Source organism: Sphaerodactylus townsendi, linkage group LG02 (assembly GCF_021028975.2).
Source record: "Sphaerodactylus townsendi isolate TG3544 linkage group LG02, MPM_Stown_v2.3, whole genome shotgun sequence".
Lineage (NCBI taxonomy): Eukaryota > Metazoa > Chordata > Lepidosauria > Squamata > Sphaerodactylidae > Sphaerodactylus > Sphaerodactylus townsendi.
Genome location: NC_059426.1, coordinates 177,028,755 through 177,050,898, shown reverse-complemented (window position 1 = coordinate 177,050,898; position 22,144 = coordinate 177,028,755). Strand labels below are relative to the sequence as shown.

The 22,144-nt window shown below is 49.3% G+C and overlaps 2 protein-coding genes across 2 annotated transcripts in view; one reads left to right on the top strand and one right to left on the bottom strand.

Annotated features, from left to right (window-relative positions):
- Positions 1-31: 31 nt before the first annotated feature.
- LOC125426844 (thioredoxin domain-containing protein 16-like) lies at positions 32-11,254 on the top strand. Its single transcript, XM_048485645.1, has 6 exons — positions 32-153; positions 1,177-1,261; positions 2,791-2,929; positions 4,506-4,666; positions 5,620-5,813; positions 10,495-11,254. The coding sequence occupies exons 1-6, from the start codon at positions 144-146 to the stop codon at positions 10,782-10,784; spliced, it is 879 nt and encodes a 292-aa protein (XP_048341602.1). The 5' UTR covers positions 32-143; the 3' UTR covers positions 10,785-11,254.
- A 4,831-nt stretch (positions 11,255-16,085) lies between these two features.
- LOC125426423 (thioredoxin domain-containing protein 16-like) overlaps positions 16,086-22,144 on the bottom strand; it is a 28,905-nt gene continuing 22,846 nt past the window's right edge. The window contains exons 14-18 of the mRNA XM_048484681.1: positions 20,611-20,726; positions 19,246-19,316; positions 18,403-18,519; positions 17,745-17,839; positions 16,086-16,261 (exon numbers count right to left, since the gene is read on the bottom strand). Coding sequence (XP_048340638.1) covers positions 16,086-16,261; positions 17,745-17,839; positions 18,403-18,519; positions 19,246-19,316; positions 20,611-20,726 — 575 coding nt within the window. The remainder of the gene's footprint in view (positions 16,262-17,744; positions 17,840-18,402; positions 18,520-19,245; positions 19,317-20,610; positions 20,727-22,144) is intronic.

Below are 22,144 nucleotides of genomic sequence, written 5' to 3'. Positions count from 1 at the left end.
CCCGGTGTCCGATTTATATCTTCAGAAGCCAAACCTCTGGCCCGGTAACACTGACAACCCCTGCAGAAGTGGAAGAATATTTAACTGGCAGATCCCCGTCTCCGTCTCCTGACGCCTTCGTTCTGGGATTATTTGACTCCAGCATGCATGATGGTAAGTCCTGTGTTTGATATGGCTTTGACAGAATTCACAGACCCATGTTAACTGCAGAGCCTGGCTTTTGTGACCCCCTTTATTCAGAGGCAATCCCCCTTCCCGTTTTCTCAAGGAATGTGAGAAAGAGTTACTGCGGAGCTGAGGCGCCCCAAGGTCGGTGACAAATAGAGATAAAGCCACCCGGCCTCCTGCCCCCACAGAGCAATAGAAACATCCCGTTTCCCATGAGAGGAGGAGGTGTCAGGGGTAAGCCTAGTTATCTACAGAGCGTGTGAAGCCATAAAGGTGAGATCAAGGAAAGCATGTCCCATTACAGCAATGGAAACACATAGCAGGCTGGTTTACAAATATCTTGTAGCGATTACATTGAGGTAGGAATGCATCTCAAATCAACTAGATACCATCACCGCCAGTATTCTTTGCAACAACTACATTTGAGCTAGGAATGTGTTTAAATAACTTAAGTGCAATCGCTGACTGTGGTAAGAGGGCTTCCCTGCTGAAAAGCACGGAGCTGTTTTGTTCAAGTCTGTTTCGTTGGCTGTTGTCCCTCCTTGGACGTTCACAGTTACTTAGTGTTGTGGGGTATTTGGGCTATATGGACGTGTTCTAGCAGCATTCTCTCCTGACTTTTCGCCTGCATCTGTGGCTGGCATCTTCAGAGGATCTGATAGATGCAGGATCTGATAGATGCAGGCGAAACGTCAGGAGAGAATGCTGCTAGAACACGGCCATACAGCCCGGAAACCACACAGCACCCCAGTGATTCCGGCCGTGGAAGCCTTCGACAATACATCTTCAGAGATCCACAGATGCAGGCAAAACGTCAGGAGAAAATGCTACTGGAACATGGCCATATAGCCCGGAAAACCCACAACACTCCAGTGATTCCGGCCGTGAAAGCCTTCAACAATACTTTGCTTTATAGTTCACGCAAACTCTCTTTCTGGTGCAGCACATTGCTGTTATTTGATCTATTTGTACGGCATCTTTCTGAGACGGCTCTTTGTGTTTTGACAGCAAAAGAAGCTTTCGTTGAAGCTGCGACGGCTCTGAACGGATACGTAACAACCGGGATCTACAGTGGAGACGACGCTGCAGTGCTGTAGGTTGGCTGCATCACTGCGCTGAGCTTGGCTGTAAGAGCCTCACCGGGTCCGGTTTGGGGGGCTGCTAAGAAGGAGCTGCGGCCTAGTGGTAGAGCACCTGCTTTGTATACACAAGGCCCCAGGTTCGATCCCCAATGTCTCCATTTAAAAGGGGGAGGGGATGTGAAAGACCTTGGCCTGGGACCGTGGAGAGCGGCTGCCAGTCAGAGTAGGCAATACTGTCCTTGAAGCACTAAGTGTCTGATCCAGTAGAAGAAGAAGAAGAAGAGTTTGGATTTATATCCCCCCTTCTGTAGGAGACTCAAAGGGGCTGACAATCTCCTTGCCCTTCCCCCCTCACAACAAACACCCTGTGAGGCGGGTGGGGCTGAGAGAGCTCCTAAGAACTGTGACTAGCCCAAGGTCACCCAGCTGACATGAGTTGGAGTGCCCAGGCTAATCTGAATTCCCCAGAGAAGCCTCCACAGTTCAGGCGGCAGAGCTGGGAATCAAACCCGGTTCCTCCAGATTAGATACACGAGCTCTTAACCTCCTACGCCACTGCTGCTCTCAGAAGGCAGCTTCGTGTGTGTCCATGAGGCTATAGAGGGCTACAGCCCAATCCGACACAAATCGGGCATTCTGCCTCTCAGAGTGCCCCACAATCTTGGGCTGAAGCTGGAATAAATCATAGAATCATAGAGCTGGAAGAGACCCCTAAGGGCCATCAAGTCCAATCCACCTGCCATGAAGGAACACACAATCAAAGCACTCCTGACAGATGACCGTCCAGCCTCTCTTTAAAAACCTTCAAAGAAGGAGACTCCACCACTCTCCGAGGTCGTGCATTCCACTGTCGAACAGCCCTGACTGTCAGGAAGTTTTTCCTAATGTTTAGGTGGAATCTCTTTTCCTGAACCTTGAACACATGACTCCTCGCCCTAGACTCTGGAGCCGCAGAAAACAAGCTCGCTCCCTCACCAACATGACATCCCTTCAAATATCTAAACATGGCTGTCATGTCACCTCTTCACCTTCTCTTCACCAAACTAAACATCCCCAGCTCCCCAAGCCTCTCTTCGTAGGGCATGGATTCCAGACCTTTGACCGTTTTGGTTGCCCTCCTGAGGACCCATTCCAACTTGTCAATATCCTTCCTGAATTGCGGTGCCCAGAACTGTACACAGTATTCCAGGTGAGGTCTAACCCATGCAGAATAGAGAGGTACAATTACATCCCTCGATCTTTTCACTACTATTGATACAGCTCAGAATCGCATTGGCTTTCGTGGCTGCCGCATCACACTGCTGACTCCTGTTCAGTTTGTGGTTCACTAAGACTCCCAGATCCCTTTTGCATGTAGTGTTGTCAAGCCAGGTGTCATCTGTGCATTTCATTTTTTTTCTGCCTTGGGATTTTGTAGAGCAGGGCTGTTCTCAGGAGTTCACCAGACCCGGCCAGTCTCTGATTTCAAGGGGTGCCGAGTGCCGTTCAGGTGCTTTAACGGGTTTTTGAACTGCGTCTCCTGGTTGCTGCTTTTTTCCAGGGCCTCTACGTACAAGGTTCCTCTTCCGGCACTTCTGCTAGCCGGGCCGGAGAGTTCAAAGAGGGGGGCCGTCCACATCTCAAACAGCAGCCCCCAAGACGTGGCTGAACTCATCCAACATGCATTAATGGACCCCTTTGTGAGTGCCTATTCTGCTTCGACTTTATCTGCTCTAAAGGTTTCTCAATTGTGTTTCATTCAGCTATCGGCAGGGGGGCCTGTTCCACAGCTTTGGAAAGCGCTTGTGAGTTTGTTGCTGGCAGATAGGGAGAAATCGGGTGGGTTTGACTGCTGCCACCCCAACGTGAGAAAACAAACGTTCACTGCATTAAAAATATGCAGACCCTTTCTCTGGATTAGAAGGAGAGTTTGGATTTATATCCTGCCTTTCTTTCCTGTAAGTTTTACTGCGTGGAAAACTCCTGGTGTCCTTTTACCGCTGTGCTATAGAGAGTGTCTTCACCTACTGCATCTGTGTACGGTTCTCCAGTTGCACAGTGGCAGATAGGAAGGTGCTCCAAAGGGCGATCACTACTGCACAGAGGATTATTGGCTGCCCCCTCCCCTCCTTGGAAGAACTCTATAATTCCCAAAGCCCAAAGAAAGCCCAAAATATTCTGAGAGACCCGTCTCATCCGGCACACTCTCTTTTTGAACTGTGACCATCCGGCAGACGACACAGGTCTATCAAAACGAGGACAAAGGGTCTTAGAGACAGCTTCTACTCCAGAGCTGTGGCTATGCTGAACTCCGTGGCTTCGTGTTGATGTGTTTGGGGCTGTGCGGGGATGGGTGGAGGAAGGGGAAAGGGAGGATGGGGGATGAGTCTGAAAGTGTGTGCATCGAGGAATGCTGCTGCAAATTTCGTTGTGCGTGCACAATGACAATAAAATGCTTATGCTTATGCTTAAGGAGTCTCAAAGTGGCTTAGAAACTCCTTTTCCCTTCCTCTCCCCACAGTGAGCTCCCGGTCAGGCTGGTGGAGCCTAGAGAGTTCAGAGAGAACTGTGACTGGCCCAGGGTTACACAGCAGGAATGTAGGGGGGATCAAACCCGGTTCTCCAGATTAGAGTCCACCCAGTGGCATAGCTACCAGGGGGTGGGGGTGGGGGACCAGCGCACTGGGTAGAAGAAGAGTTTGGATTTATATCCCCCCTTCCTCTCCTGCAGGAGACTCAAAGGGGCTGACAATCTCCTGGCCCTTCCCCCTTCACAACAAACACCCTGTGAGGTGGGTGGGGCTGAGAGAGCTCCCAGAAGCTGTGACTAGCCCAAGGTCACCCAGCTGGCATGTGTGGGAGTGCCCAGGCTAATCTGAATTCCCCAGAGAAGCCTCCACAGCTCAGACGGCAGAGCTGGGAATCAAACCCGGTTCCTCCAGATTAGATACACGAGCTCTTCACCTCCTACGCCACTGCTGCTCAACGGGCAGAGCCGTTGGAGTCACGTGGGGGGCAGAAAATCACCCCACCCCCTCCTCCATGAGGGCGGTGGGCTTGCTTCTCCTTGCCTCTTCAGGTAGCTTGGCAGGAGCATGCCAGGGGTTAAGGTAAGTGTGGCACAGGGGCGGGGCGCTGCGGGGGCGCTGGGGGGGGGGGGGAACTCGGAGTCTGCCCAGACTCCATTTTCCCCAGCTACGTCTCTGAGCCTACCTCTCACAACCACTAAATGACACTGACGTCGGCACTTCCATCTTTTATGTTCTCCTGTTACAGCCAGAAATCACAGTGGGAAATCTGCCGCAGTACTTCCAGGTGCAGAAGCCTTTGCTCATCTTATTCAGCGGCGGTGCTTTGAACCAAGCCGACGAAGGAGAGATGAGGCTTTTGGCCAGAGAGGAAAGCCGCAAACCCTTCCTTGCCTGCTGGCTAAACCTGTAAGTGTGCGCTGGGCCCGCCAATTGGCCATGCTGGCAAGGGCTGATGGGAATTGTAGTCCATAACATCTGGAGTGCCAAAGGTTCGCCACCACTGACCTAGTGAGACTGACCACCCTGGGAACACAGTATTTTTGGAATTCAGCATAAACAATGTATGGCCAAAGGCTTTCACGGCCGGAGTCAACTGGCCATTGTGGGTTTTCTGGGCTCCGTGGCCGTGGTCTGGTAGTTTTGCTCCTAACGTTTTGCCCGCCTCTGTGGCTGGCAGATGTGTTTCTGCCTGTCCTCTAAGTTAGCTGCTGCCTCTATTGAAAACAAAAATATTTGCAGTTGAAAATCAGGATTCAGCCTCTGTATCAGTTATGGAGGGGGGAAATTCTCTCTCTCTGTTCTCTCTCTCTCTGTTCTCTGTGTGTGTGTGTGTGTGTGTGTGTGTGTGTGTGTGTGTGTGTGTGTTTGAGAGAGAGAGATGGATGGATGGATGGATGGATGGATGGATGGATGGATGGATGGATGGATGGATGGATGGATGGATGGATGGATGGATGGATGGATGGATGGATGGTGGATGGATGGTAGATGGATGGTAGATGGATAGAGGATAGATGGATGGATAGATGGATAGATAGATGGATGGATAGATAGATAGATGGATGGGTAGATGGATGGTAGATGGATAGAGGATGGATGGATGGATGGATGGATGGATGGATGGATGGATGGATGGATGGATGGATGGATGGATGGATGGAGGATAGATGGAGGATAGATGGAGGATGGATAGATAGATGGATGGATGGATGGGTAGATGGATGGAGGATAGATAGAGGATAGATGGATGGATGGATAGATGGAGGATAGATGGAGGATGGATGGATGGAGGATGGATGGATAGATATAGATAGATGGGCTAGAACTGACCTGTGACTCTGTTCATCTTCTGCACACAGCAAGAACACCCCAGTGGGCAGAGGGATCCTGAAGGTCTATTTCGGAAGTCCTCATCCCCCCTTGCCCCTCCTCGTTTGGGTCAACCCCCATTCAGGGGGCAAGGTGTTTGCATTTCCTTCCGGTCAGCCCATCACCGAAGCCAGCGTCCTAGCTTGGATTGAGAAGCTGGAATCCGGCCTGGAAGTTCCCAGTGGTAAGTATTTCCAGGCGCAGCCCACGAAGAAGAAGAAGAAGAGTTTGGATTTATACCCCACCTTTCCTCCTGTAAGGAGACTCCAAGTGGCCTACAAGCTCTTTTCCCTTCCTCTCCCCACAACAGACCCCAGATGAAGCAGGTGGGGCTGAGAGGGTTCTGAGAGAACTGTGACTAGCCCAAGGCCACCCAGCAGGAATGTAGGAGTAGGGAAACACATCTGGTTCACTAGATAAGCCTCTGCCGCTCAGGTGGAGGAGTGGGGAATCAAACCCGGTTCTCCAGATTAGAGTCCGTATGATCCAAAACCCTCTCTTGTTCAGCGTGTGGTCTGATTCGTGACAACTGGAGTCCAGCGTTTAGCTGCAGCTTTCTCTCCACCCCCCAACACTGCTGCCTCCATTTCCCAGGTCTTTGAGGGTGGGATGAGGAGGGAGAGAAGCAAAATCTTTTTTTGATTCAGTAATGTTCAGGTTTGGGTTCTAGAAACCCAAAAATTTGGGGTGGAAAGCCAAATAAAACCAATGGTTATTGACTTTATTCAGCTTGACCAAAAATGTCCAGGTTGCTGAGCCCGAGCCCAGAATTTACCAAATTAAATAGATTGTACTCACCTGCATTTCCTATTGAATGTACGGCTCTTTCTGTTTCCGGAACTGGCACCCAACTCAAGGTGTAGCTACACAGTACGCCTGATACATATTGGGTCACAGATGTGCAACTAGACTTTCGGTCAGATGTATTCTGTGGGAATTCACCTTTAGGAGCAGCAGTGGCGTAGGAGGTTAAGAGCTCGTGTATCTAATCTGGAGGAACCGGGTTTGATTCCCCGCTCTGCGCCTGAGCTGTGGAGGCTTGTCTGGGGAATTCAGATTAGCCTGGGCACTCCCACACATGCCAGCTGGGTGACCTTGGGCTAGTCACGGCTTCTCGGAGCTCTCTCAGCCCCACCCACCTCACAGGGTGTTTGTTGTGAGGGGGGAAGGGCAAGGAGATTGTCAGCCCCTTTGAGTCTCCTGCAGGAGAGAAAGGGGGGGATATAAATCCAACTCTTCTCTACTTCTTCTTTAAAAGGGCTCCCTCATCGCTGTGAGAAAATGGTATGAAGGGACGGAAGGGGCTTGTGGTTTCCCTCCTAGCTTGCTTTTGCTTTGGAAACAGCAGCCACAGTAAAGCAGGGAAGAGATTTTTCTCTTCTTTTCTCTGGCTCTCTGAGTTCAGGGCAAAAGCTGGCTGGGAGGAAAACTGGTCATAGAATCAGAGAGTTGGAAGAGACCCCTAAGGGCCATCAAGTCCAACCCGCTGCAATGCAGAAACACACAATCAGAGCACTCCTGACAGGTGGCCATCCAGCCTCTCTTTAAAAACCTCCAAAGAAGGAGGCTCCACCATACTCCGAGGCAGCCTATTCAGAGGTGGGATCCAGCAGGTTCTCACAGGTTCCCGAGAGTAGGTGACTAATTATTTGTGTGTGCCGAGAGGGGGTGACTAATGGGTGATTTTGCCACGTGATTTTTGCCTTAGTTATGCCCCTCCTCTCAGCAGTAGCGCGCAGAACTTGAAGCCGTCTAGCAGGAGGTGCACCGGCGTGCGTGGCAGCCTGTGCCTGCGTGCATTCGTTTCCCGCCCAAGGACCGGCGCAGCGGCTGCGTCCTTGCCACAGCCCCGCCCAGGAATGCCCCACTCCCTGAATGCCCGGCCACGCCCCCGTCGTGCCCCGCCCAGCCCCATTGGCGCTACGCCACTGTTTGAATCCCACCACCATGGGAACCTGTTACTAAAATTTTTGGATCCCACCATTGCCTTCAATGATATCTGCACGGTTCAGCCACCAGAGGGAGGCAAACTGTTGGCCGTTTTCTCGTCTACACTGTGAAAATTCCCACAGAGTTTTCCATCAGTGGGCAATGCTGCAGGATGGCTAAGCTCACCCCAGGCCCGACTGTTGAGGGAGTGTCACAAACGGAGTACCCAATTCCATTTTGTTGTGAAATCAGACTCATTAGAGAAACCTGTGGAGGAATAATGGTCTAACCGCAAAGCCCTCTCAGGAAAGAGCGTTCGGGGCCAGCTTCCGTTCAGCCCCTTTCTCATGCCGCAAAGTGGATCACGTTGACCCTTCCTTCCTGGCAGTGTGATAACAAAGATACTGGGATATGTTCCCATCACACCTGTGACCCTAATGGAGCTGCTAAAATGTACTCTGCAGTGGCAGCACTAATGGTGGGATGAGGAAACAGTTTTCTCAGGGGTTACGGAAATGTGGAAGGATGTTACCCTTAGATGCTTGGAGGAAGGGTGAGATAAAGATATTTAACCCGGGGACTTGGAGGAAGGGTGAGATAAAGATATTCAAGGGGGTGGACTAAGTCCCCCCTTGAATATCTTTATCTCACCCTTCCTCCAAGCATCTAAGGGTAACATCCTTTGTCCTCTCTTCACATTTTCTCCTTACAACAACTCTGTGAGGAAAGGTGAGATAAAGATATTTAACGGGGGGACTTGGAGGAAGGGTGAGATAGATATTCAAGGGGGGGACTAAGTCCCCCCCTTGAATATCTTTATCTCACCCTTCCTCCAAGCATCTAAGGGTAACATCCTTTGTCCTCTCTTCACATTTTTTCCTTACAACAACTCTGTGAGGAAGGGTGAGATAAAGATATTTAACGGGGGGACTTGGAGGAAGGGTGAGATAGATATTCAAGGGGGGGACTAAGTCCCCCCTTGAATATCTTTATCTCACCCTTCCTCCAAGCATCTAAGGGTAACATCCTTTGTCCTCTCTTCACATTTTCTCCTTACAACAACTCTGTGAGGAAAGGTGAGATAAAGATATTTAACGGGGGGACTTGGAGGAAGGGTGAGATAGATATTCAAGGGGGGGACTAAGTCCCCCCCTTGAATATCTTTATCTCACCCTTCCTCCAAGCATCTAAGGGTAACATCCTTTGTCCTCTCTTCACATTTTTTCCTTACAACAACTCTGTGAGGAAGGGTGAGATAAAGATATTTAACGGGGGGACTTGGAGGAAGGGTGAGATAAAGATATTCAAGGGGGTGGACTAAGTCCCCCCCCTTGAATATCTTTATCTCACCCTTCCTCCAAGCATCTAAGGGTAACATCCGTTGTCCTCTCTTCACATTTTTTCCTTACAACAACTCTGTGAGGAAGGGTGAGATAAAGATATTTAACGGGGGGACTTGGAGGAAGGGTGAGATAAAGATATTCAAGGGGGTGGACTAAGTCCCCCCCTTGAATATCTTTATCTCACCCTTCCTCCAAGCATCTAAGGGTAACATCCGTTGTCCTCTCTTCACATTTTTTCCTTACAACAACTCTGTGAGGAAGGGTGAGATAAAGATATTTAACGGGGGGACTTGGAGGAAGGGTGAGATGAAGATATTCAAGGGGGTGGACTAAGTCCCCCCCTTGAATATCTTTATCTCACCCTTCCTCCAAGAATCAGCCCCTGCCATTTGGCCATGCTGGGAGGGGCTGATGGGAATTGTAGTCCATAACATCTGGAGTGCCAAAGGTTCGCCTCCACGGGGTTAGGCTGAGAGGGAACGAGAGTGTCAGAATCTCAAAGTGCCTGCAGCGTCAAAAAGATAGGGGACCTCTAGTATAGACATTATATAGGCGAACCTTTGGCACTCCAGATGTTTATTTATTTTTATTTATTTATTATCAAACTTATATACCGCCCTCCCCCGAAGGGCTCAGGGCGGTTCACAACAAGTAAACAAAACAAATAAGCAATTGGCCAATTGGCCATGCTGGCAGGGACTGATGGGAATTGTAGTCCATAACATCTGGAGTGCCAAAGGTTCGCCACCGCTGATATAGGTGATAGAGGGTTCTTGGGCAATCCTAAACATTTTTGGTTGCATCTAAGGGGGGCCTTCAGATGCAACATATAAATAAATTACAAGTTTTGTTGGATAGCACAGGCTTGGATCCTCCAATGTGAGAGGGTTCTTCTGAATTCCTTGCTTGCTCCTTATGCAAAGAGAGATGGGGAGATTCCAGAGCCACACTGCATGGGGAGGAATCCGTCAGTCCGCGGAAATGCTGAGGAGGATCCAAACCGTTCACTCCTGCTTTGGAATTGGAAACTTAAAAGCTAGCTAGAGAAACTTCTGGGGACTTTGCAGCTTCCTTATTTATTCTGGAATATGGGTAGCTAATCAGTGGTGGGATCCAAAATTTTTAGTAACAGGTTCCCATGGTGGTGGGATTCAAACTGGCATAGTGCCAATGGGGCTGGGCGGGGCACGACGGGGGCAGGGGCGGGCACGACGGGGGCGGGGCATCCCTGGGCGGGGCTGTGGCAAGGACGCAGCCGCTGCGCCAGTCCTTGGGCGGGAAACGAATGCACCCAGGCGCAGGCTGCCACGTACGCCGGTGCACCTCCTGCTAGACTGCTTCAAGTTCTGCGCGCTACTGCTGAGAGGAGGGGCGTAACTAAGGCAAAAATCACGTGGCAAAATCCCCAATGAGTAACCCCCTCTTGGCACACACAAATAATTAGTAACCGACTCTTGGGAACCTGTGAGAACCTGCTGGATCCCACCTCTGTAGCTAATCCTAATTATATCCCAATCCTATATCTTAATGAGCTGGTCTAGTCTAAGCTGTAAACAGCATGTGAACATGCCACCGTGCCTTTCTTTCCCCCAGCAACTTTGTCAGATGAAGACTGGAAGCCCCGCCTTCCCGCCTACGACTTTCTGAGCCAGATGGCGCCCTCCCTGCCCGAATTCACCATTTACAGTTGGCAGAGCGGCCATCAGGAGCAAGAGGTGTCCATCCCCGCAGCAAAGAAGGCCACGGAGGTCAGGGAGGAACTTGTTGAGGACTTGAAAGCTGCTGAACGGGAAAGGGAGCCGCTGACCGGCGGGGACTTGCGGGGGACAGCCCCGCGCTTGGCCGCGAGAGAGAAACAGGCAAAGCGCCACACGGAGTTGTGATGTGACCAATAATCCCAGGCCGTTGGGTGGTTCTGGAAGCAGGCGTCGGCCGCTCCTCACTAGGAGGCTGCTGGGAGCACTTCTCTTCCCGGCTGCTTCCCTGTTCTGACGACAGTCAAGAAGTGGGAGCTCTAAGTGGAGTTGTTAATCTCCAGTTGGGGCCTGGAGATTTACCTGAATCACAAATTAACCCAACACAGTGCCCCTCGAGAAAATGGCTGCTTTGTAGCCTGCTGAGGTCTCCCCCTTCCCCAGACCCCTCCCCTCCTATGCTTCACTCCCCGCTCCCCAGTTCTCCAGGAATTTTCCAATCCAGAGTGGACAACCCTAGCTCCATATCATGCAAGCCATCTACCCAAATGGGGTAGAAGAAGAAGAAGAGTTTGGATTTATACCCCGCCTTTCTGTCCTATAAGAAGACTCAAGGTGGCTTACATGCTCCTTTCCCTTCCTCTCTCCATAACAGACCCCTGGTGAGGTAGGTGGGGCTGGGAGAGTTCTGAGAGAACTGTGACTGGCCCAAGGTCACCCAGCTGGCGTGTGTGGGAGTGTACAGGCTAATCTGAATTCCCCAATTGGCCATGCTGGCAGGGGCTGATGGGAATTGTAGTCCATAACATCTGGAGTGCCAAAGGTTCGCCACCACGGCACTATACCATGGTAGGTAGTTAATTTAGGGTAAGGGGTCTTGGGCATGTTTCCAAAGGTCGATTCCCCACCCGCCATTTGATGCGCGCTCCTCACGGCAAATACCCCGGGGTCCTGCAGCACTCCCCACTACATCAGCAGTGACAACGCGGTCACCCCGATTCTGCCGCTCCTCCCACACCCCTCAGCGTGCGTCATTTCGGATCCTGGTTGGAAGCACGCCTTTTTGAAACCGCGCGCCGAGCACGGAGCAGGGGTCCCCTTCCCTTTCACTTTTGAAGTGGGGAAAAGCCCAAAGGCTCTTGTCTAGGAGAGGTACCTTGCAGCAGAACGTCAGAGCGTTTGTGGGTTGCGTTGCTAAGAGCACGGGAACGTCAGAAGAGCCCTGCTGGGTCAGACCAGTGGGGGTCCATCTAGTCCAGCATCCTGTCTCAGAGAATGACCAAGCAGTTCCTCTGTAAGCATAAGCATTTTATTGTCATTGTGCACACACAACGAAATTTACAGCAGCATTCCTCGATGCACACAATTCCAGACTCATGCCCCATCCTCACTTTCCCCTTCCTCCACCCATCCCTACCCAGCCCCAAACACATCAACACGAAGCCACGGAGTTCAGCATCGCCACAGCTCTAGAGTAGAAGCTGTCTCTAAGCCTCTTTGTCCTAGTTTTGATAGACCTGTATCGTCTGCCGGATGGTCACAGTTCAAAAAGAGAGTGTGCTGGATGAGGCGGGTCTCTCAGAATATTTTGGGCTTTCTTTAGGCTTCGGGAATGATAGAGTTCCTCCAAGGAGGGGAGAGGGCAGCCGATAATCCTCTGCGCAGAAGTGATCACCCTTTGGAGCGCCTTCCTATCCGCCACTGTGCAACTGGAGAACCATACACAGATGCAGTAGGTTAGGACACTCTCTATAGCACAGCGGTAAAAGGACACCAGGAGTTTTCCATTCAGTTGTTGTTTCCTTAGAAGTCTCAGATAGTACAGTCTTTGCTGGGCCTTCTTAACCACCGCGGCAGTCTGACCGCCCCAGGTCAAGTCCTCTTGTTCAACAGGGCACAGAAGTTCAACGGGGCACAGAAAGTGAGTTTTTCCCTTGTAAGAACATCAGAAAAGCCCTACTGGAGTATTTGCATTGGGCACCAGGTCTCCCAGGGAACTCCCATGGTGGAAGTGGGGATTTGAACCCGGGTCACCCAGGATCTTAGTCCGTCACTCTGCGTTCACTATACCAGACTGGCTCCGAGACCAGCAGTCTTCACATCCCATTTCCTTTTTGTTTTTGAATACTTTACTAATAAAAGATCGAAAAGGGAAGCATTTGTGTTTCTTAATGCGTTCTGCAACTCATGACCTAATCGGTCCAGGTTTTGAGGTGGTGCTCGTTGTCATGGTTACCCATTTGCAGTCTTGAGGAGATGATGAAGAAGAAGAGTTGGATTTATATCCCCCCTTTTTTCTCCTGCAAGGAGACTCAAAGGGGCTTGCAAACTCCTTTCCCTTCCCCACTCACAACAAACACCCTGTGAGGTGGGTGGGGCTGAGAGAGCTCAGAAGAAGAGTTTGGATTTATATCCCCCCTTTCTCTCCTGCAGGAGACTCAAAGGGGCTGACAATCTCCTTGCACTTCCCCCCTCACAACAAACACCCTGTGAGGTAGGTGGGGCTGAGAGAGCTCCGAGAAGCTGTGACTAGCCCAGGGTCACCCAGCTGGCGTGTGTGGGAGTGCACAGGCTAATCTGAATTCCCCAGATAAGCCTCCACAGCTCAGGTGGCAGAGCGGAGAATCAAACCCGGTTCCTCCAGATTAGATGCACGAGCTCTTAACCTCCTACGCCACTGCTGCTCCGGTTTGATTCCCCACTCCTCCACCTGAGTGGCAGAGGCTTATCTGGTGAACCAGATGCGTTTCTGCACTCCTACATTCCTGCTGGGTGACCTTGGGCCAGTCACAGTTCTCTCAGAACTGTGACTAGCCCAAGGTCACCCAGCTGGCATGTGCTGGAGTGTACAGGCTAATCTGAGTTCCCCAGATAAGCCTCCACAGCTCAAGTGGCAGAGCTCCAGATTAGAGTACACCTACTCTTAACCACTACGCCACTGCTGCTCCATGGGTCAGCATGACGGCTTGGCTGTGAAATCGCAGACGTGACCAACACGCTTGCCTTCTTTTTGGAATTAGACAACAACAAATATGCTCATAACACGTTGATGTGTGAGATGCCGCCGCTAACAGACCAGATGAAAGGGCGCAATTAAACCCCTCAATGCTCTATTTCCAATCGATATTGGAGGCCACAGCCACAAAAAAGATGCCTGCAGCTAGATTCCTTGAAAGGGATGTGATATCTTATTCTCCACGCTCAGTTCCTGGGCCCTGACGGCGTTTGATCCTTTGCCATCCACGTACTTTCGCCATTCTCAGGTATGCTTCAAATTGTTAGCTGCATCGGTAACCCTTGTGAAGGCAGAATGGTGGGATATAATTTTTACAGTCATTATTATTAATAATATTTATATTTATATTTATATAATTATATTTAAATAATTATATTTATAATAATAATTGTATTGTCGAAGCACCCAAATAATAATAATAATTTATTATTAAACAGCACCCAAATAATAATAATTATTGTTATTATTATTATTATTAATAATAATAATAATAATAATGGATCACATACTAAGCTTGTGCACAAGGATAGCCCAAACTGATTATAAACAATGCCACAACAATTGCTAAAATGATTCACTGGAACGTCTGTAAAAATGATCATTTGCTAACAGAAAACAATGGCAGAAAAATCTGTTGGAAATCTATCTGAAAATGAGCAGGTCACAATATTGTGGGACTTCTGATCACAAATAGAGAAGATGCTGGTGCATCATACCTAAGATATAATAGTGGTTGGACAGGGGGGGAAAGGTGGATTATTGATGTAGCAATAGCTGGTGAAGGCAGAGAAAAGGTGGAAAAAGAATTGGAAAAGGCGATGAAATATCCAGATCTGAGAATGGAAGTCAAGAGATTATGGCACAAACCAGCAGTTGGGGTCCCAGTGATTATTATTGCACTGGGAGGGGCGGGGGGGGGGCTGTACCAAAATTTTTTGGACGGCACTTGAACCATTTACATATTGATAAATTCTCCACTTCTCAATTACAAAAGACCACACCAGAGGTGGGATCCAGCAGGTTCTCACCAGTTCCCGAGAGTGGGTTACTAATTATTTGTGTGTGCCAGAGGGGGTTACTAATTGGGTCTGCTTTTCCGCTAGAAATTCCATTAGGTCCAAAAATCATAAAGTCCTGTTGTTTCCTATGTGGCTGGTGAGTGAAGGTAGAAAACGGGATAATTCTCCCTGTTGGGCTGTTTTAAAAACATGTTTTAGAAATATGGTCAAGTTCCTTGTTTAAGGGAAGTCTCCTTCTTTTGATTTCTAGAAACAAAATTAAGTATTTGAAAGTATTAAGTATTTGACAGGCAGTCAATTAGAGGAGAAGTAGTTGTTTCTGTTGGCAGCAGATGATAGGACTTGCCATAATGAGTTTAAATTATGGACAGAAAGATACCAGCTGGAAATTAGGAACTTTTTTTTACAGCAAGAGTTTTTTACAGTAATAGAGAAGTTATTAATGTCCCGCCCCCGGAATGCCCGCCCACGCCCCCGTTGTGCCCCGCCCAGCCCCATTGGCGCTACGCCACTGTTTGAATCCCACCACCATGGGAACCTGTTACTAAAATTTTTGGATCCCACCACTGACCACATCACTTGACCTGCACCTACAGTACACTGATACATCACAACCAGTGGTGTACCACTAATGGGGACATGGAGTATCCCATGTCCCCAGGCACACACCGTTTTGTCATGTGGAGGGGCACTGCCCCCCCCCCACGTGACAAAACGGCATGGACCCAAGTTGCATGCTACGGAGTCCGGTCCCCCTCCTGGGGAGGGGAGAAGCCAGCCTGCAGAGAGGGCAGGACATGGCGGCATGTGGCCCAGGAGTCGGTCTGCTGCTGTGGTGTCCATCTGAGCTGCCCCCAAGCCCCGCCCTCCCCTGGCCTCCCTGCTGGCTCCCATAAGTGGGGCGCAGGAAGCTAGGGGGGCGCAGGGAGACAGTCATGCCCTGGGCGCCATTTAGTCCCAATATGCCACTGATTACAACATCCTAGGCAGAGGTGGGATCCAGCAGGTTCTCACAGGTTCCCAAGAGTAGGTTACTGATTATTTGTGTGTGCCGAGAGGGGGTTACTAATTGGTGATTTTGCCACGTGATGTTTGCCTTAGTTACGCCCCTCCTCCACTCCTCAGCAGTAGCGCGCAGAACTTGAAACAGTCTAGCAGGAAGTGCACCGGCGTGCGTGGCAGCCTGCGCCTGCGTGCATTCGTTTCCCACCCAAGGACCGGCGCAGCGGCTGTGTCCTTGCCACAGCCTCGCCCAGGAATGCCCCGCCCTGGAATGCCCAGCCATGCCCCCGTCGTGCCCCACTCAGCCCCATTGGCGCTACGCCACAGTTTGAATCCCATCACCATGGGAACCTGTTACTAAAATTTTTGGATCCCACCACTGATCCTAGGTTCTTGGGAGGAACCTGATGCATATGAAGGCCGACGGCAGCTGAAGATCTGGAGGTTATGATTTCATAAAACAATAAGGATGTTCTGGTGCCAGCCATAACGGCAGCTGGGTGTCTCTCGAGGATAATTCTGCGTTGGTCTTTCCAGTTCTGCCATCTCATGATGCCAATGGCGGAAGGAACCCTCGGTGAGAACGGAAGCAGCTGTGCGCATTACGTCGCTACGGTCCCAAGTTGCTCCTAAAACGCTACAGAAATATAAAGGCTGAAAATATTAATGTGTGAGGGCAACCAGGACTTCTGAGGAAACAGAAGCTGGGTGGAGAGGCTGTTGAGGGCAGGGAGTTTGCGTTGCTGAGGGAAATGAGTTACGGCCGATGATAGGAAAAGCCATCGGATGAAGCCCGGTGGTTTCCCTGTTTCCACCCTTGAGAGAGTCGTTTTGGGCTGCCAAGTAGAACAAAATAAACTTTTAATCCACACTCCTTTGGCACAGTTGGAGGCTCTTTCCCGTTCACAGTTGTGAGGTTTGAGAGGACAAGAGATAATCCGTTGTGAGAGGATGAGAGATAATTCATTGCCAGCAAGAATTAACAACCATATTCCACCTCCAAAGAGGAGGTAAACGTGAGCTGCCAGCCGTTTTTGAGGTGCTGGACCGACTACCACTGGAAGAGTTGTTTTATTTTATCTTATTTGGTGCTTGGCTACATTTCCTTGATCATATTTGCAATGAATGCTTATAATACTTAGTCTTAATACTTAGTTTGAAATTTCCATACACATAATCTCTGATTTTTTTGGGGGGGGGATTCTATTTAAAGGGACTCCAAGGGGCAAGCTGCTGTAAACTACTTCCATTAAACTTTAAACGGACAAAACCCAATAAGCCAAATAGTGATTCAGCTTATCAGGTTTTCTAAGTGTAACCCCCATGCTCAGAATGGGTTGACCCAGAAAGGGGTGGAGACTCAAAGCAGCAGAAGGCTGCAGAGCTCATGTAGTTTGGAGGAGACAAGGCTACCAGACTCGGACCTTGGTTTGTATGAGCCCTTAACACCTTGTTAAGGGTTTTTGTGGTTTTTGTGGGTGAGAGTTCTCCTGGAAACCTTCCTCATGTTGAATCCTGTTCACCAAGCCCTTGGAGTCTTCAGGAGCCAACTCACTTGCAAAGAAGAATTGGACTTGGCAATATCAGAAGACTGTAACCAGAAGGACTTAAAATGCAACCTGAACAGAACCTTGAAGTGTGATGTTAAATGTTGATGTTATATGTTAAGAAAGTAAACCATTTTGTTTTTTTTAAATTTGTTGTTGCAAACTCATTTCAAGTTCTGCCCCACAGAACCCACAGATAGAGGTTACATAAGCATTCCGCTTGGGGGTTTCATTGAGACTTGTCATTTGGGGCTGAATAAACCTCGAAAAAAGCTGAATTGGGCTTTTTCCCCCGGGTGTCTTACTGATTCGGCTTTACCGAATCCTGCTGAATAGGCTATGTACGTATTAACTTGGCGTTATGTCTTCACACACGCAAAGTCTCTTGAATAAGCCATCGGGCAAAACAAGGAGAAAACGGCTCCTGTCCAATAAATGGATCGATACTTTGAAGCAGAATTCTTGTTTATTGATTGCAAGCATAGAAAAGCTGTTGACTTATAGAACAAGCAAAGCATATTTATATCCCTACCATAGATATGTCAGGCCCACAATTCCCCCTTACCTTCCCTGTGGCGGGAAAGTTCACCCACACATTCCTTAGTGTGAACTTGGAAAGAAGACACGGAGTCCCATCCCCCGCGCTTCAAATGCAGGAGCCTGATAAGGGGCAGACCGGCACAAGCAGCAATGAAATGCAAACAATCCTCAAGGCTGCCCCATAAGCACTCTGGCCTTTTCCACACGGGCCAATAAATGCAGGGTGCAGGCAGGGTCCCCTCACACGGCGCCATGCGGGCGGCCCCGGAGCCAACGTGGCTGGCCAATGCACCTTCACACTGAGGTCAGGGGTGGGATCCAAAAATTTTAGTAACAGGTTCCCATGGTGGTGGGATTCAAACTGTGGCGTAGCGCCAATGGGGCAGGGCATGATGGGGGCGTGGTCAGGCATTTGGGGGCAGGGCATTCCTGGGTGGGGCTGTGGCAAGGACGCAGCCGCTGCGCCAGTCCTTGGGCGGGAAACGAATGCATGCACGCGCAGGCTGCCACGCACGCTGGTGCACCTGCTGCTAGACTGCTTCAAGTTCCGCGTGCTACTGCTGAGAGGAGGGGCGTAAGTAAGGCAAAAATCACGTGGCAAAATCACCAATGAGTAACCCCCTCTCGGCACACACAAATAATTAGTAACCTACTCTTAGTAGTAGTAACCTGCTGGATCCCACCTCTGACTGAGGTGCGTCTGCTGTTTTTGTACCTGCCTTTTCCTGGCTGCGTAGCATCGCAGCTGACCACAGACGACCCCCGCAGTCATACTGGCGTTGCTGGACATCTGTGGTTTCCTGTGTGGCCCCGCAGGAGAGAGGCAGGGAGTCCAGGACAATTAAGGTGCGGCCAAGTAATGCACCTCCCAGGTGATGCCATTTGCTCGGCGCTGGCTCCAAACCGGCCTTTCTAAGAAGAATCGCTGATAGCCGGGTTGGGGCGGCTAAACCCGGCCAGACCCAATGCAGGGGTGGGAGCTGTGTGAAGTTCCTGCCCACAACGTGTTATGTCCCATTGCTCTCCCGGGTTAGATGGCCTGTGCGGGAAGGTCTTCTGTAGAAAGAAATATGGCAGGACCCTGGCTAAGACATTAGAGGGTCAGGGCAGTGGCTTGCCTGCCCCCACTTCCCGGTCACTCCTGGTCGGTTGCAAGATTGCTGCTTAAAAAAATCCATAGTTTTTTATATTGTTACTAGCGGGCCCGGCCACGCATTGCTGTGGCAATTGTCCTTCTCATCACAGTCCACAACCCACACAGATGTCCATGCACAGGCCAGAGACATGCTGCACGAACATTCTAAGGGTGACAGTTAAACACAGCCAGCTTCATGGCCTGGTGCGCCAGGAAAAAGATGTTTTACCTGGCTCAGGTATGGACTTTCAGCTATTTGAAGGTCCGATTACCTGCCCGCAACAGGGAGGGACGTCATGTGAAAATTTGGGGGCGATCCGTCCAGCAGCTTCTGAGGGAGACCATCAGGGACAAACACACGTTTAGATTTTTATATAGAGAGATTATTCACATTGCTATTGTGATGCTCATTATTGTTATTTGGGGGGAGGGGTTAAGCTGGTTGTTGATCCCCGGAAATGCCTGAAGGGGAGGGAGAGACCGGAAGGAGTGGGAACCCCGAAGTCAGGGAAGGCATTGGGGTTTGCCACTCTCAGGGACCGTGGGGCTTCTGGAATCTGAGCGCTTCTGCAATCAAGACTCTGCCCCGAATAGAGAAATATGCGGAATTGGAGAAGAAACTAATATCAAAATGGTATAGAACACCGACACAGTTGGCATATATGATAAAGGGACTCAGCCCGAAATGTTGGCACTGTGGGGATAAAAATGCAATTTACACCCATATGTGGTTAGAATGTCCAGAGGTAAAACACCTGTGGGAAAATGTTATAATGTATATGGGAAAACATGTGAATGTAAAAATAAAGATAAATATAGATCTATTATTTATGGGCATACTGGATTATACAATAATAGAACAAAGAAAGAGAAAGCTATTTAAACTTATGATCAGAGCGGCCCATGCAGTAATAGCATTAGGGTGGAAGGAGAAAAGAATCTGGACAATACAGAAAAGGTTGGAATATATATGGGAACAAATACAATGGGAAATTTTTGACATAATGTCAAGAAACCAAATATGGCAAGAAAAACAAAAAGACATGAAGTGGATCTGGACTGAATTCAAAGACCGGTTAAACGGAATTGGAATCACAGAAGAAAACTGGAAAAGAAGACTAGAAAGAATGGACCTGCTGCTGCACATTTAAAGAAGAAAAGAAGAAGGGGGGAGGGGGAAAAGGGGGGTAAAAGGATATGGAGGGTGAAATATAAAGATGTATAATATAAATCTGTAACAATCCAAAATGTCAATAAAAAATTTATATATATAAAAAAAAAGACTCTGCCCCGAAGGAGACGTACCTTCACTGCGGGGTAGAGCCTCAGTGTATATTCAGCTACTGTTTATTACGCAGATTCTCAGACTTCACCTTGGTAAGCGAGGGTTACTTTCTCTGGCTTTCTCTGAGGTCAGCTAAAGACCTGCAAAAGCGAGGCACTGGAGAACACGCCAGCGTAGGCATTGGAAACTCCCCAAAATACAACGTGTGCTTATGATGAATTGTGTGGATAGATGACTCTTAAAAGCTTTTATGAGCTCTTAGGGAATTGCTTGTCCCCGTCATTCGCTGTGCATTAGTGTTGATCTTGGGGAATGATGTTAAACATCTGGTGAGGTTATATATCTCCTTGCCTTGTTGGTTTAATTTTGAAGGACTTAAAGCAGGTGATAAGATCCTTTGTGCAAACATTGCCGTTGTTTTAGAACTGTGTTAAGGATCGCTGGGTTCGTTTCGTGTAAACATTGCCTCACGGTCTTAGGATTTGCATCCTTGCTGTTAGCTTGGTCACTAAGAACGGGTGCCAGCGAATTCAGGCCGTAGAACTGTTTGGCATATTCTGCTCTAAGGCCTTTGGAATTGATTTTAGCTCAGCGGGGGAAAGTTGAAAAGAACATTCCCCTTTTAGGCCTTTTTTTTTAACATAATACTTTTTATTAATTTCCTTCTTTAAAAAACACATTGAACATAAAACATACATGAAACCATTGAAACACATAAGACATCAACAAATATTAACATGTAACAAATGACCCACACTTAGTTACCCAAACATAATATATCCTACCCCAACTACCTATAACAATAACACATTGAACATAAAACATACATGAAACCATTGAAACACATAAGACATCAACAAATATTAACATGTAACAAATGACCCACATTTACAGTTACCCAAACATAATCTATCCTACCCCAACTACCTATGGTGAGGGAGCAAGCTTGTTTTCTGCTGCTCCAGAGACTAGGACCAGGAGTGATGGGTTCAAAGTGAAGAAAAAGAGATTCCACCTAAACATCAGGAAAAACTTCCTGGCAGTCAGGGCTGTTCGACAGTGGAATGCACTACCTCGGAGTGTGGTGGAGTCTCCTTCTTTGGAGGTTTTTAAAGAGATGCTGGATGGCCATCTGTCGGGAGTGCTTTGATTGTGCGTTCCTGCATTGCGGGAGGTTGGACTGGATGGCCCTGGGGGTCTCTTCCAACTCTATGATTCTATGAAAATCTCCAGGAATTTTCCAGGCCAGAGTTGGCAACTCTAGCTAACAGTTTGGTCCCAGTCAGTAATAGTGATAGTCACTGGCTTGCCCCGTTGCCTCTTCCTGGCAGAAGCGCAAGAGGAAATGATAGGCGTTTCACTCATCACCAGCCCAAGTCATTCACGCCAGCTGGTTCCTGTCCTCTTTTGATGGCCCAGACTATCTGGAAGGAGGTGTGTGTCAAAATAAGGAGTGGAGGGAGTGGGCCAAGAGATTATCCTTGAGGGAGGGGGAAAGCTAACAAGCCAAAGAGTCATCAGAAGGTCAACAAACATTGAGGAGAAACTAACTGGGGCAGATCACCTACATCTGGGCACAAAGTTGACTTGCAAACTTTTATGACTGTGCAAAGCTATAAAACAGATGAGAGAGAAATCACCCTTTCTTCTGAGAAGTAACAACGTCAGAATTTTAAGAAGAGCCCTGCTGGATTGGACCAGTAGTTCATCTAGACTAGACTCTTGTCCAGAGGCTTACCAGGGGTAAATGGCGCCCGGAGACAAATTGTCTCCAGGACGCCCCCAGGCTTTGCCCCACCACCCTCCCAGCTCCGCCCCCTGATGCCCCCAGGCTCCACCCCCCAGTGCCCTCGACACCGCCCATGTCACCATGGACATGGGCAAGGTCTAGGGTGCCCACCCACCCCCAGACTCCCCCTGCCGGTTAGGCTCCCAGCTGGCAGCCTGCAGTCTCTTCTGACCTCCCCTCCGGGCAGGCCAGAATAGACTGCAGTCCCGGCCTTGG